Raw genomic sequence first — 16014 nt, forward strand, 5'->3', positions numbered from 1 at the left:
AGCGACAGTGTTACTGTAACTCATGTCAGTGAATAGGGAAGGACAGTGTTACTGTAACTCATGTAAGTCAACAGGTAGCGACAGTGTTACTGTAACTCATGTCAGTCAATAGGGAAGGACAGTGTTACTGTAACTAATGTCAGTCAACAGGTAGCGACAGTGTTACTGTAACTCATGTAAGTCAATAGGGAAGGACAGTGTTACTGTAACTAATGTCAGTCAACAGGTAGCGACAGTGTTACTGTAACTCATGTAAGTCAACAGGTAGCGACAGTGTTACTGTAACAAATGTCAGTCAACAGGTAGCGACAGTGTTACTGTAACTCATGTCAGTCAACAGGTAGCGACAGTGTTACTGTAACTCATGTAAGTCAACAGGTAGCGACAGTGTTACTGTAAGTAATGTAAGTCAACAGGTAGCGACAGTATTACTGTAACAAATGTCAGTCAACAGGTAGCGACAGTGTTACTGTAACTCATGTAAGTCAACAGGTAGCGACAGTGTTACTGTAACTCATGTCAGTCAACAGGTAGCGGCAGTGTTACTGTAACTCATGTAAGTCAACAGGTAGGGACAGTGTTACTGTAACTCATGTAAGTCAACAGGTAGCGACAGTGTTACTGTAACTCATGTAAGTCAACAGGTAGCGACAGTGTTACTGTAACTAATGTAAGTCAACAGGTAGCGTCAGTGTTACTGTAAGTCATGGAAGTCAACAGGTAGCGACAGTGTTACTGTAACAAATGTCAGTCAACAGGTAGCGACAGTGTTACTGTAACTCATGTAAGTCAACAGGTAGCGACAGTGTTACTGTAACTAATGTAAGTCAACAGGTAGCGACAGTGTTACTGTAACTAATGTAAGTCAACGGGTAGCGTCAGTGTTACTGTAACTCATGGAAGTCAACAGGTAGCGACAGTGTTACTGTAACTAATGTCAGTCAAGAGGTAGCGACAATGTTACTGTAACTAATGTCAGTCAACCGGTAGCGACAGTGTTACTGTAACTCATGTCAGTCAACAGGTAGCGACAGTGTTACTGTAAATCATGTAAGTCAACAGGTAGCGACAGTGTTACTGTAACTCATGTCAGTGAATAGGGAAGGACAGTGTTACTGTAACTAATGTCAGTCAACAGGTAGCGACAGTGTTACTGTAACTCATGTCAGTCAATAGGGAAGGACAGTGTTACTGTAACTAATGTCAGTCAACAGGTAGCGAAAGTGTTACTGTAACTCATGTAAGTCAACAGGTAGCGACAGTGTTACTGTAACTCATGTAAGTCAACAGGTAGCGACAGTGTTACTGTAACAAATGTCAGTCAACAGGTAGCGACAGTGTTACTGTAACTCATGTAAGTCAACAGGTAGCGACAGTGTTACTGTAACTCATGTAAGTCAACAGGTAGCGTCAGTGTTACTGTAACAAATGTCAGTCAACAAGTAGCGACAGTGTTACAGTAACTAATGTCAGTCAACAGGTAGCGACAGTGTTACTGTAACTAATGTAAGTCAACAGGGAAGGACAGTGTTACTGTAACTCATATAAGTCAACAGGTAGCGACAGTGTTACTGTAACTAATGTCAGTCAACAGGTAGCGACAGTGTTACTGTAACTAATGTAAGTCAACAGGTAGCGACAGTGTTACTGTAACTAATGTCAGTCAACAGGTAGCGACAGTGTTACTGTAACTCATGTAAGTCAACAGGTAGCGACAGTATTACTGTAACTAATGTAAGTCAACAGGTAGCGACAGTGTTACTGTAACTAATGTAAGTCAACAGGTAGCGTCAGTGTTACTGTAACTCATGGAAGTCAACAGGTAGCGACAGTGTTACTGTAACTCAGGTCAGTCAACAGGTAGCGACAGTGTTACTGTAACTCATGTAAGTCAACAGGTCGCGACAGTGTTACTGTAACTAATGTAAGTCAACAGGAAGCGACAGTGTTACTGTAACTAATGTAAGTCAACAGGTAGCGTCAGTGTTACTGTAACTCATGGAAGTCAACAGGTAGCGACAGTGTTACTGTAACTAATGTAAGTCAACAGGTAGCGACAGTGTTACTGTAACTAATGTAAGTCAACAGGGAAGGACAGTGTTACTGTAACTCATATAAGTCAACAGGTAGCGACAGTGTTACTGTAACTAATGTCAGTCAACAGGTAGCGACAGTGTTACTGTAACTAATGTAAGTCAACAGGTAGCGACAGTGTTACTGTAACTAACGTCAGTCAACAGGTAGCGACAGTGTTACTGTAACTCATGTAAGTCAACAGGTAGCGACAGTGTTACTGTAACTCATGTCAGTCAACAGGTAGCGACAGTGTTACTGTAACTCATGTAAGTCAACAGGTAGCGACAGTGTTACTGTAACTCATGTAAGTCAACAGGTAGCGACAGTGTTACTGTAACTAATGTAAGTCAACAGGTAGCGACAGTGTTACTGTAACTAATGTAAGTCAACAGGTAGCGTCAGTGTTACTGTAACTCATGGAAGTCAACAGGTAGCGACAGTGTTACTGTAACTCATGTCAGTCAATAGGGAAGGACAGTGTTACTGTAACTAATGTCAGTCAACAGGTAGCGACAGTGTTACTGTAACTCATGTCAGTCAATAGGGAAGGACAGTGTTACTGTAACTAATGTCAGTCAACAGGTAGCGACAGTGTTACTGTAACTCATGTAAGTCAACAGGTAGCGACAGTGTTACTGTAACAAATGTCAGTTAACAGGTAGCGACAGTGTTACTGTAACTCATGTCAGTCAACAGGTAGCGACAGTGTTACTGTAACTCATGTAAGTCAACAGGTAGCGACAGTGTTACTGTAACTAATGTAAGTCAACAGGTAGCGACAGTGTTACTGTAACTAATGTAAGTCAACAGGTAGCGTCAGTGTTACTTCAACTCATGGAAGTCAACAGGTAGCGACAGTGTTACTGTAACTCATGTTTGTGAATAGGGAAGGACAGTGTTACTGTAACTAATGTCAGTCAACAGGTAGCGACAGTGTTACTGTAACTCATGTCAGTCAATAGGGAAGGACAGTGTTACTGTAACTAATGTCAGTCAACAGGTAGCGACAGTGTTACTGTAACTCATGTAAGTCAACAGGTAGCGACAGTGTTACTGTAACAAATGTCAGTCAACAGGTAGCGACAGTGTTACTGTAACTCATGTAAGTCAACAGGTAGCGACAGTGTTACTGTAACTCATGTAAGTCGACAGGTAGCGACAGTGTTACTGTAACTCATGTAAGTCAACAGGTAGCGACAGTGTTACTGTAACAAATGTCAGTCAACAGGTAGCGACAGTGTTACTGTAACTCATGTAAGTCAACAGGTAGCGACAGTGTTACTGTAACTCATGTCAGTCAACAGGTAGCGACAGTGTTACTGTAACTCATGTAAGTCAACAGGTAGCGACAGTGTTACTGTAACTCATGTAAGTCAACAGGTAGCGACAGTGTTACTGTAACTAATGTAAGTCAACAGGTAGCGACAGTGTTACTGTAACTAATGTAAGTCAACAGGTAGCGTCAGTGTTACTGTAACTCATGGAAGTCAACAGGTAGCGACAGTGTTACTGTAACTCATGTCAGTCAATAGGGAAGGACAGTGTTACTGTAACTAATGTCAGTCAACAGGTAGCGACAGTGTTACTGTAACTCATGTAAGTCAACAGGTAGCGACAGTGTTACTGTAACAAATGTCAGTTAACAGGTAGCGACAGTGTTACTGTAACTCATGTCAGTCAACAGGTAGCGACAGTGTTACTGTAACTCATGTAAGTCAACAGGTAGCGACAGTGTTACTGTAACTAATGTAAGTCAACAGGTAGCGACAGTGTTACTGTAACTAATGTAAGTCAACAGGTAGCGTCAGTGTTACTTCAACTCATGGAAGTCAACAGGTAGCGACAGTGTTACTGTAACTCATGTTTGTGAATAGGGAAGGACAGTGTTACTGTAACTAATGTCAGTCAACAGGTAGCGACAGTGTTACTGTAACTCATGTCAGTCAATAGGGAAGGACAGTGTTACTGTAACTAATGTCAGTCAACAGGTAGCGACAGTGTTACTGTAACTCATGTAAGTCAACAGGTAGCGACAGTGTTACTGTAACAAATGTCAGTCAACAGGTAGCGACAGTGTTACTGTAACTCATGTAAGTCAACAGGTAGCGACAGTGTTACTGTAACTCATGTAAGTCGACAGGTAGCGACAGTGTTACTGTAACTCATGTAAGTCAACAGGTAGCGACAGTGTTACTGTAACAAATGTCAGTCAACAAGTAGCGACAGTGTTACAGTAACTAATGTCAGTCAACAGGTAGCGACAGTGTTACTGTAACTCATATAAGTCAACAGGTAGCGACAGTGTTACTGTAACTCATGTAAGTCAACAGGTAGCGACAGTGTTACTGTAACTCATATAAGTCAACAGGTAGCGACAGTGTTACTGTAACTCATGTAAGTCAACAGGTAGCGACAGTGTTACTGTAACTCAGGTCAGTCAACAGGTAGCGACAGTGTTACTGTAACTCATGTAAGTCAACAGGTCGCGACAGTGTTACTGTAACTAATGTAAGTCAACAGGTAGCGACAGTGTTACTGTAACTAATGTAAGTCAACAGGTAGCGTCAGTGTTACTGTAACTCATGGAAGTCAACAGGTAGCGACAGTGTTACTGTAACTCATGTCAGTCAATAGGGAAGGACAGTGTTACTGTAACTAATGTCAGTCAACAGGTAGCGACAGTGTTACTGTAACTCATGTCAGTCAATAGGGAAGGACAGTGTTACTGTAACTAATGTCAGTCAACAGGTAGCGACAGTGTTACTGTAACTCATGTAAGTCAACAGGTAGCGACAGTGTTACTGTAACAAATGTCAGTTAACAGGTAGCGACAGTGTTACTGTAACTCATGTCAGTCAACAGGTAGCGACAGTGTTACTGTAACTCATGTAAGTCAACAGGTAGCGACAGTGTTACTGTAACTAATGTAAGTCAACAGGTAGCGACAGTGTTACTGTAACTAATGTAAGTCAACAGGTAGCGTCAGTGTTACTTCAACTCATGGAAGTCAACAGGTAGCGACAGTGTTACTGTAACTCATGTTTGTGAATAGGGAAGGACAGTGTTACTGTAACTAATGTCAGTCAACAGGTAGCGACAGTGTTACTGTAACTCATGTCAGTCAATAGGGAAGGACAGTGTTACTGTAACTAATGTCAGTCAACAGGTAGCGACAGTGTTACTGTAACTCATGTAAGTCAACAGGTAGCGACAGTGTTACTGTAACAAATGTCAGTCAACAGGTAGCGACAGTGTTACTGTAACTCATGTAAGTCAACAGGTAGCGACAGTGTTACTGTAACTCATGTAAGTCGACAGGTAGCGACAGTGTTACTGTAACTCATGTAAGTCAACAGGTAGCGACAGTGTTACTGTAACAAATGTCAGTCAACAAGTAGCGACAGTGTTACAGTAACTAATGTCAGTCAACAGGTAGCGACAGTGTTACTGTAACTCATATAAGTCAACAGGTAGCGACAGTGTTACTGTAACTCATGTAAGTCAACAGGTAGCGACAGTGTTACTGTAACTCATATAAGTCAACAGGTAGCGACAGTGTTACTGTAACTCATGTAAGTCAACAGGTAGCGACAGTGTTACTGTAACTCAGGTCAGTCAACAGGTAGCGACAGTGTTACTGTAACTCATGTAAGTCAACAGGTCGCGACAGTGTTACTGTAACTAATGTAAGTCAACAGGAAGCGACAGTGTTACTGTAACTAATGTAAGTCAACAGGTAGCGTCAGTGTTACTGTAACTAATGTCAGTCAACAGGTAGCGACAGTGTTACTGTAACTCATATAAGTCAACAGGTAGAGACAGTGTTACTGTAACTCATGTAAGTCAACCGGTAGCGACAGTGTTACTGTAACTAATGTCAGTCAACAGATAGCGACAGTGTTACTGTAACTCATAAGTCAACAGGTGGCGACAGTGTTACTGTAACTAATGTCAGTCAACAGGTAGCGACAGTGTTACTGTAACTCATATAAGTCAACAGGTAGCGACAGTGTTACTGCATAAGAGCTTCCAATTCCACACAACGATCCAGCTCTTTGGACCTTCATAAAGCTACTATTACAGTAAGCAGCAATCATAAAGCACTTGAAGTTCCAAGTTTGAAGAATGGACACTAAGGAATATCAATATATCTTGTTTTTTAATATTTTTGTATTGACTGTAAGGTGAACAGGGTTCAAAACAAGACATACCCTTATTTCAGAACATCATGGTGTTTTCACAATAAATTGCTCGGGTTCAAATCTACAGTCCACTAGAAACGCCATATCAGTGTTCACTCTTAGGTCTTTACCCAGTTTGAACATGCTTGTGTCTACCTATGCTTGCCTGTATGCATGCATGTGGGTATGCATTGTGTATAGATTGTGTACATGTGGGTATGCATTGTGTATATATTGTATACATGTGGGTATGCATTACGTGTGTGAGGAGAATGGAGATGCCTGAGGAATGCCAACTGTACAGTAAATGAGTCATTTGGTTTTTATGGGCATGATGAGAACCAGAGGAATGTCAAAAACACTTTATTTCGTTACAACACAAGGCACTCAAATGACAGATGGCTGGAGGTGCATATTTCCCAAGCTCACTTCCATTTCCTGACAAGGAGGAGGAGGCAGAGGAGGGAGGAGGAGCGAGGGTCCCTCAGACAGAGAACAGTTTCTGAAGGCCACACTGTGCCCTGTGGGATGGCGAGGGGGGCAGTCATGTGTTGGGGCTAACCCAGGTCACTGTGATAAGACCACAGGACTGCTGAGCACCGCCAATCTTATCGGACTAGAGACCTTCTCACCAGCTGTTCCCACGGGCACACTGAGCTTTTTATGTTTAGTTGTGCAACCACATTGTGTGGAGAGGTCAGGGAGATGGGGAATGAATAATATGGGACAAATCTATGCTTTATGCTTGCTGTGAAACACAGAAACAAACTCCTTTGGCCCACTAATATATCATGGATAATAATCAAATTAGTATGCCGTAAAGTCATTCATTATGCCATAAAGTTAGTGCTGCTACCAAAACTTTGAACTTGATTCTGCAAGAGTGTAACTGAGTGCAGATGGAGAGCAAACAGAGAGACAGCTAGAGGGGCAAAGTCTGCCCACACTTCAAAGGCCTTATCTAATCTCAAAACTCTGCAATAGAAGAAAACACAGAGATATGGAGCCAACGAGAGTGCATGAGAGGGGTGGAGAGCATTCATTATGAGTGACACTAATCATTTTAGTTTTCCATCATATCTAATTGAGCTAACGCACATCTTGGGAAATTATTTATATTTTTCTCATAAAATTAATATCTGTGTTTTTCAGAGCAGCTGGTGGGATTGGCTTTGAATGGCTTCGTATCGCTCTGTGATAATATCAGCCAGCGAAGGAAGTTGATATCCCTGTTAACCTCTGGAAGGAATCAATCTTTCTCAGATAATCCAACCACAGTCAACAGAGATAGTTGTATACTCTGTGGCTTCTCCAACTAAAACATGGACTGGTATCGCAAAATTGTCATACATTGTTGGACCATCACAGCTTAACATCCCCTGTTGTACTCACTGACTGTCACTGCCGTGTATGTAGTCACATGAATAACCACACACTCTGTAGACCTATGAGATCCACCCATGAAGTCTGACTCGAACACGACCTACACAGTGTCTTGAACCCACTCACCTCCATCCACAGCCAGGCCAGGTGCAGGCGAAGGGCTTTTCCCCCGTGTGCCTCCTCAGGTGGGCCTTCAGGTGGCTACTCTTAGTGTACATCTTGGCACAGCCAGGGAAAGTACACTTATGCATTTTTATAAGGTCCGTAACCGAGCTTTTCTGGAACTTCTGTCCTCCCACCAGGATCCCTGCAGCCTGGCCACCTGCAAGCCCACCCTCCCTGAGACCCAGGGGCTTGGCGGCGATGCGTACGGGCGCGATGCGCACAAATTTGGAAGATGTACCATTGAGATTAGCTGGAGACACCAGCTGGGGCACCAGGGTAAACGTCTGGCCCTGGATGTTGACCAGGAGTTGGGCGATTTTGATGTCTGAGGAGGGCAGGGTGGTCTGCGGTGGTACTGGTGTTGGTATCACACCTGGGCTGGGCTCTTGCTTAATCTGGATTGGTTGAATCTGCAAGATGACAGGCGTCAAGCCAGACCCCTCCCCTGAGACTGGTATTTCAGCAGGTTCCTCCTGTTTAATCCCACTACAACCGTTGGAATGTGTTATTGTGGATGTTGCTGTGTATTTGGTCTCTGTGGTGGGGACAGTAGCCCTGGCAACAGGTACTGACTGCTCTAGCCCAGGCTCTAACCCTGTTACCTGACTGTCTACATCCAACATCCCTCCCTCACTAGCCTCCTTCTTCAACTTCACCACCTCCATATTCTCCTCCAGGAACTCCTCTATCTCCTCCAGGGTGGGCTGAAACAGCAGCCCCACATGATCCTCCAGGTCCGCTGGGAACACAGGGAACTCAAAGCACTCCTCTTTGGTTGGCTGAAACAGGCGGTCCGTCTTCGACTCCCATGCTAGACCCCTGGGGAGGATGGGTGGTAATGAGGGAGATAGAGTGGGAGTAACTCCACTTCCAAGGGTGGCCTGGGAGAGCAGGAAGTCCAGGAGACCATCCTGGCTCTCTCCACTGGAGCTGCTGCTGCCGTAGCTGGAACCCAGCACCTGGGATTCAGGGCTGGAGCAGGAGCAAGGGCTGGACGAGTCACTCAGGTCGTCCTCTGAAAACGGGGAGGGCACCGCCTGGTAGACACCTGTGTCTATCACCATGTCCGATTCGTGATGTTCTGTAGGAAAGCTGGCGTAATACAGGAAGGTCTCCTCTCCTACCGGCAAGTTATCCACCATTCCTGACCTGAGCCAGTACCAGCTCTGCTAGCTCCACTTGGTTACTAGTAGTTATGAGTGTATGATTCAGTTTCTCCTCTTCTCCCTAGAAAACAGGAATAGATGTCCATCATGTGTGCAAAATGGCATGGCAATAGAGAAAATAATGAAAGAGAGTATGAGAGGGAGTGAGAGTATGAGAGGGAGAGAGTGTAAGAGAGAGAGTAAGAGAGAGAGTAAGAGAGAGAGTAAGAGAGAGAGAGTAAGAGACAGTAAGAGAGAGAGTAAGAGAGAGAGAGATGAGAGAGAGAGTAAGAGAGAGAGTGAGAGAGAGAGTAAGAGAGAGAGTGAGAGAGAGAGTAAGAGAGAGAGAGAGAGCGAGAGTAAGAGAGAGAGAGAGAGAGAGAGAGTAAGAGAGAGAGTGAGAGAGAGAGTAAGAGAGAGAGTGAGAGTAAGAGAGAGAGAGTAAGAGAGAGTAAGAGAGAGAGAGTAAGCGAGAGTAAGAGAGAGAGTAAGAGAGAGAGTAAGAGAGAGAGAGAGAGATGAGAGAGAGAGTAAGAGAGAGCGAGAGAGTAAGAGAGAGAGAGTAAGAGAGAGTGATGAGAGAGAGAGTAAGAGAGAGAGTAAGAGAGAGAGAATAAGAGAGAGAGAGAGTAAGAGAGAGAGAGTAAGAGACAGAGAGAGTAAGAGAGAGATGAGAGAGAGAGAGAGTAAGACAGAGAGAGTAAGAGAGAGAGAGTAAGAGAGACAGAGAGTAAGAGAGAGAGAGTAAGAGAGAGAGAGTAAGAGAGAGAGAGATGAGAGAGAGAGAGAGATGAGAGAGCGAGTGATGAGAGAGAGAGTAAGAGAGAGTAAGAGACAGAGAGAGTAAGAGAGAGAGAGAGAGAGAGATGAACATTGTACATTTGTACATTGTTACAACACTGTATATATATATATATATACATAATATGACTTTTGTAATGTCTTTATTCTTTTGGAACTTCTGTGAGTGTAATGTTTACTGTTAATTTTTATTGTTTATTTCACTTTTGTATATTATCTACCTCACTTGCTTTGGCAATGTTAACATATGTTTCCCATGCCAATAAAGCCCCTTGAATTTAATTGAGAGAGTAAGAGAGAGCGTAAGAGAGGGAGAGACAGTAAGAGGGAGAGAGAGAGTGAGAGAGAGAGTAAGAGAGATAGAGGGAGAGAGAGTAAATGAGGGAGAGAGAGTGTGAGAGAGAGTGTGAGAGAGCGAGTAAGAGAGAGAGAGTAAGAGAGAGAGAGAAACAGAGAGAGATAGTAAGAGAGGGAGAGAGAGTAAGAGAAAGAGTAAGAGAGGGAGAGAGAGTAAGAGACTAAGAGAGAAAGAGTAAGAGAGATAGAGCGAGAGAGGGAGGGAGGGAGAAAGGGAGAGAGAGAGTAAGAGAGAGAAAGAGAGTAAGAGAGTGAGAGGGAGAGAGAGTAAGAAAGGGAGAGAGAGGGAGAGAGAGAGTAAGAGAGAGAGGGTAAGAGAGAGGGAGAGAGAGTAAGAGAGAGAGGGAGAGAGAGGGTAAGAGAGAGAGAGTGTAAGAGAGAGAGAGTAAGAGAGTGAGAGAGAGAGACAGAGAGACAGAGAGTAAGAGAGGGAGCGAGAGTGTAAGAGAGAGAAGGAGAGAAAGAAAGAGAGAGAGAGTAAGAGAGAGAAAGAGAGAGCGAGTAAGAGAGAGAAAGAGACTAAGAGAGAGAGAGAGTAAGAGAGAGAGAGAGAAAGAGAGAGAGAGCATAAGAGAGTGAGAGAGGGAGTGAGAGAGAAAGAGAAAGAGAGAGAAAGAGAGAGAGTAAGAGAGAGTGTGAGAGAGAGAGAAAGAGAGAGAGAAATTAAGAGTAAGAGAGAGAGGGAGAGAGAGAGGGAGAGAGAAAGAGAGAGAGCATAAGAGAGTGAGAGAGAGAGTGAGAGAGAAAGAGAGAGAAAGAAAGAGAGGGAGCGAGAGTAAGAGAGAAAGACTAAGAGAGAGTGTGAGAGAGAGATTAAGAGAGTGAGAGAGAGAGTGAGAGTGTAAGAGAGAGAGAAAGAGAGAGAAAGAAAGAAAGAGAGTAAGAGAGAGAGAGAGTAAGAGAGAGAGAGAGAAAGAGAGAGAGCATAAGAGAGTGAGAGAGAGAGTGAGAGAGAAAGAGAGAGAAAGAAAGAGAGAGTAAGAGAGAGTGTGAGAGAGAGAGAAAGAGAGAGAGAAAGAAAGAGAGAGAGTAAGAAAGAGTGTGAGAGAGAGAGTAAGAGAGAGAGAGAGAAAGAGAGAGAGAAAGAAAGAGAGAGAGTAAGAGAGAGAGTAAGAGAGAGAGGTAATGTTATCCTCCGTTATAAGATAATAAATAACTCAAAATAACTCGAGTCAAGAGGATAAAACAAAATAAAAACAGTTATATAACACTGCCCCCTGCACCACAGCAGGAGCCTGCCTGAGGGTTTAAACAGTAAATACCAACTTGGCCTGCAAGGGGTTAAACAGTAAATACCAACTTGGCCTGCAGGGGGTTAAACAGTAAATACCAACTTGGCCTGCAGGGGGTTAAACAGTAAATACCAACTTGGCCTGCAAGGAGTTAAACAGTAAATACCAACTTGGCCTGCAAGGAGTTAAACAGTAAATACCAACTTGGCCTGCAGGGGGTTAAACAGTAAATACCAACTTGGCCTGCAGGGGGTTAAACAGTAAATACCAACTTGGCCTGCAGGGGGTTAAACAGTAAATACCAACTTGGCCTGAGGGTTTAAACAGTAAATACCAACTTGGCCTGCAGGGGGTTAAACAGTAAATACCAACTTGGCCTGCAAGGAGTTAAACAGTAAATACCAACTTGGCCTGCAGGGGGTTAAACAGTAAATACCAACTTGGACTGCAGGGGGTTAAACAGTAAATACCAACTTGACCTGCAGGGGGTTAAACAGTAAATACCAACTTGGCCTGCAGGGGGTTAAACAGGAAATACCAACTTGGCCTGCAGGGGGTTAAACAGTAAATACCAACTTGGCCTGCAGGGGGGTTAAACAGTAAATACCAACTTGGCCTGCAGGGGGTTAAACAGTAAATACCAACTTGGCCTGAGGGTTTAAACAGTAAATACCAACTTGGCCTGCAGGGGGTTAAACAGTAAATACCAACTTGGCCTGAGGGGTTAAACAGTAAATACCAACTTGGCCTGAGGGTTTAAACAGTAAATACCAACTTGGCCTGAGGGTTTAAACAGTAAATACCAACTTGGACTGCAGGGGGTTAAACAGTAAATACCAACTTGACCTGCAGGGGGTTAAACAGTAAATACCAACTTGGCCTGCAGGGGGTTAAACAGTAAATACCAACTTGGCCTGCAGGGGGTTAAACAGTAAATACCAACTTGGCCTGCAAGGAGTTAAACAGTAAATACCAACTTGGCCTGCAGGGGGTTAAACAGTAAATACCAACTTGGCCTGCAGGGGGTTAAACAGTAAATACCAACTTGGCCTGCAGGGGGTTAAACAGTAAATACCAACTTGACCTGCAGGGGGTTAAACAGTAAATACCAACTTGGCCTGCAGGGGGTTAAACAGGAAATACCAACTTGGCCTGCAGGGGGTTAAACAGTAAATACCAACTTGGCCTGCAAGGAGTTAAACAGTAAATACCAACTTGGCCTGCAGGGGGTTAAACAGTAAATACCAACTTGACCTGAGGGTTTAAACAGTAAATACCAACTTGGCCTGCAGGGGGTTAAACAGTAAATACCAACTTGGCCTGCAAGGAGTTAAACAGTAAATACCAACTTGGCCTGCAGGGGGTTAAACAGTAAATACCAACTTGGACTGCAGGGGGTTAAACAGTAAATACCAACTTGACCTGCAGGGGGTTAAACAGTAAATACCAACTTGGCCTGCAGGGGGTTAAACAGGAAATACCAACTTGGCCTGCAGGGGGTTAAACAGTAAATACCAACTTGGCCTGCAGGGGGTTAAACAGTAAATACCAACTTGGCCTGCAGGGGGTTAAACAGTAAATACCAACTTGGCCTGAGGGTTTTAAACAGTAAATACCAACTTGGCCTGCAGGGGGTTAAACAGTAAATACCAACTTGGCCTGCAAGGAGTTAAACAGTAAATACCAACTTGGCCTGCAGGGGGTTAAACAGTAAATACCAACTTGGACTGCAGGGGGTTAAACAGTAAATACCAACTTGACCTGCAGGGGGTTAAACAGTAAATACCAACTTGGCCTGCAGGGGGTTAAACAGGAAATACCAACTTGGCCTGCAGGGGGTTAAACAGTAAATACCAACTTGGCCTGCAGGGGGTTAAACAGTAAATACCAACTTGGCCTGCAGGGGGTTAAACAGTAAATACCAACTTGGCCTGAGGGTTTAAACAGTAAATACCAACTTGGCCTGCAGGGGGTTAAACAGTAAATACCAACTTGGCCTGAGGGGTTAAACAGTAAATACCAACTTGGCCTGAGGGTTTAAACAGTAAATACCAACTTGGCCTGAGGGTTTAAACAGTAAATACCAACTTGGACTGCAGGGGGTTAAACAGTAAATACCAACTTGACCTGCAGGGGGTTAAACAGTAAATACCAACTTGGCCTGCAGGGGGTTAAACAGTAAATACCAACTTGGCCTGCAGGGGGTTAAACAGTAAATACCAACTTGGCCTGCAAGGAGTTAAACAGTAAATACCAACTTGGCCTGCAGGGGGTTAAACAGTAAATACCAACTTGGCCTGAGGGTTTAAACAGTAAATACCAACTTGGCCTGCAGGGGGTTAAACAGTAAATACCAACTTGGCCTGCAGGGGGTTAAACAGTAAATCCCAACTTGGCCTGCAGGGGGTTAAATTGCATTCTTGAAACCTTCAGTTTGGGCATGCAGCACTGCCACTGAACTTCTGGAGGAGAAGAACTGTCAATATTAAACTCATGGTCAGCACGAATCGATTGTAACTACCTACTCCTATTACCGTTTTGGATAAAGAAGTAGCCTAGCCAATGAATGCCATTCGTTATTTTATTTCACTTTAAAATGTATAGTAGCTCTGGGGCATCACGTGTGAAGGAGGAATTTCAAGAGTGCGTTTCCACTTCACGTTGACTTACCGTCATAAACCAAAGTCGAAAATAGATGACCGACTGCAATTGTCAAAGTTTTTCGTCTAGATATTTATCATTCAATAATACTGTAAAAGTAAGACTAATTCCTATGGGCTACAAGGCAGGCAACAGCTGCTGTCGACCTAACCTGTCATCGGCTTCAAATAATAGGCTTAACCACATATTTCAGTGCATTTTATTATCATGTGATTCCTTCAATAAGATTAAGGGACATGATAAGTAAGGATTCACATGGTGTATTTTATCTTCCAAGTAATATTCGCTTGGGATTTTCCTTGGTAAAATGTATGAAAAAATAGTTTGTAAAATCGAAGAGATTTTGTTGGCAATGATTCTCTTATATGATTTAGATCGTTATAAAGACGTACGTGTATTACATTGTAATACATGTGGATGTTTAAATGCATGAACTAGCTGAGCGCCCCCTCGGGTCCAGTTTTCATTGATTTGACAGAGAATAACCTGAACATGAAGAAGCGTTGACTCACTATGCTAGAAACAGTTTGAACGGATCGGTCTGGGAGCATTTAATTACTGTCATACCACAGTGTTTGGATGAAAGAAAAAAAACATTTTAAAAAACGTAGCAGATAAAATGTTAACAAATCGACAACTAAGATGTAGGCAATTTCAAAGAGATTTACATTGTAACCACATTGATAACGTGTAACGGTCTCTCTCATTCCCTCTCGGTGAACACGGTTTTTCTAGTTTTATCCAATCATTTATGCATCTAAAATATATCCAAAACAGTGCCCCTTTGGTGTGCATATCCACTGTGAAAATATGTTCCTATGCTACACATAATATGAGCGCATATCGTCATCAGCCTATTTATTGTAGTAGTTTTCCCCCAACTGTGTGCGCTATATGCAGAAAGCATGGCGCACCATGCGTCCAATCGACGTAAACATGTTATTGTGTAGTGTGCTGCCGGAGGGAGCGCGCAACGGGGCGCACGCATCAATGCCTTTCTGCCATCGCTTCCTATGTGAAACACTTTTCACGGTATAGTTTATGCACTAACCTTTATGTATCGAGAGAATGTTAGTCCTTTCACCTGAAGAAAGTGAAAAATTATCCGTTGGTGAGATGATGTCAATAGTCAATAGCGTTGTGGATAAGCCCTTGAGACGAGCTTCTCATCGCAATGCCGATCCGTAGGGCGGGTGCTACGATCTACGGTAGTAGTAGTAGTAGTAGTAGTAGTACACTACCGTCACATGATTAGTGCTGTGTAGTTTATAAGTAATTAGGGGTTGGGTTATGAAGGCTCGTCTGCTCTGCGCTTCGTATTGGCTGACAACATTTGGAGGCTGGACTCGATGTTTTGTCGGTCATGGACTCACTGAAGACAGACAGACAGACAGACAGACAGACACTGCAATTACATGAAATCTCTCTCATCCTCCTGCAGCTAAAACGCAATGAAGACTGGGTAACTTTTATGCAATCATAGTGAATGCCAAATTCATAGAAATTGATTTAATTATAGTATAACATTTTATATTAGAATATGACATGTGTGTTTGTGTCTAAAATGTTTGCGCTCCATAAAATCAATGTAATCTAGCAGATATGGTCATGAGAATTAGTACCTTTTAACGTGCTCCCTGACTGCTCAGAGACACGCCTAAGGCACAGTCCAAAGGTATAACACTAAAGGAAGCGTATGAGGCAGGCTACACTCCGCAGCGGCCGGTCTATACAGGCAGGCTACACTCCGCAACGGCCGGTTTATACAGGCAGGCTACACTCCGCAGCGGCCGGTCTATACAGGCAGGCTACACTCCGCAGCGGCCGGTCTATACAGGCAGGCTACACTCCGCAGCGGCCGGTCTATACAGGCAGGCTACACTCCGCAGCGGCCGGTCTATACAGGCAGGCTACACTCCGCAGCGGCCGGTCTATACAGGCAGGCTACACTCTGCAGCGGCCGGTCTATACAGGCAGGCTACACTCCGCAGCGGCCGGTCTATACAGGCAGGC

General features: G+C 43.7%; 1 protein-coding gene across 2 annotated transcripts in view; it reads right to left on the minus strand.

Annotated features, from left to right (window-relative positions):
• Window positions 1-15349, minus strand: part of LOC106572759 (Krueppel-like factor 15) — a 56228-nt gene extending 40879 nt beyond the window's left edge. Inside the window, exons 1-2 of one of the 2 annotated variants that reach the window (XM_045696392.1) lie at window positions 15086-15349; window positions 7767-9032 (exon numbers count right to left, since the gene is read on the minus strand). In XM_045696392.1, coding sequence (XP_045552348.1) covers window positions 7767-8947 — 1181 coding nt within the window. In that variant the 5' untranslated portion in view covers window positions 8948-9032; window positions 15086-15349. Of the gene's footprint in view, window positions 1-7766; window positions 9033-15052 lie in introns of both variants that reach the window. The other variant, XM_045696391.1, reaches the window with a different exon arrangement.
• Window positions 15350-16014: the final 665 nt, after the last annotated feature.

Source organism: Salmo salar, chromosome ssa15, assembly GCF_905237065.1.
Source record: "Salmo salar chromosome ssa15, Ssal_v3.1, whole genome shotgun sequence".
Taxonomy (NCBI): Eukaryota; Metazoa; Chordata; class Actinopteri; order Salmoniformes; family Salmonidae; genus Salmo; species Salmo salar.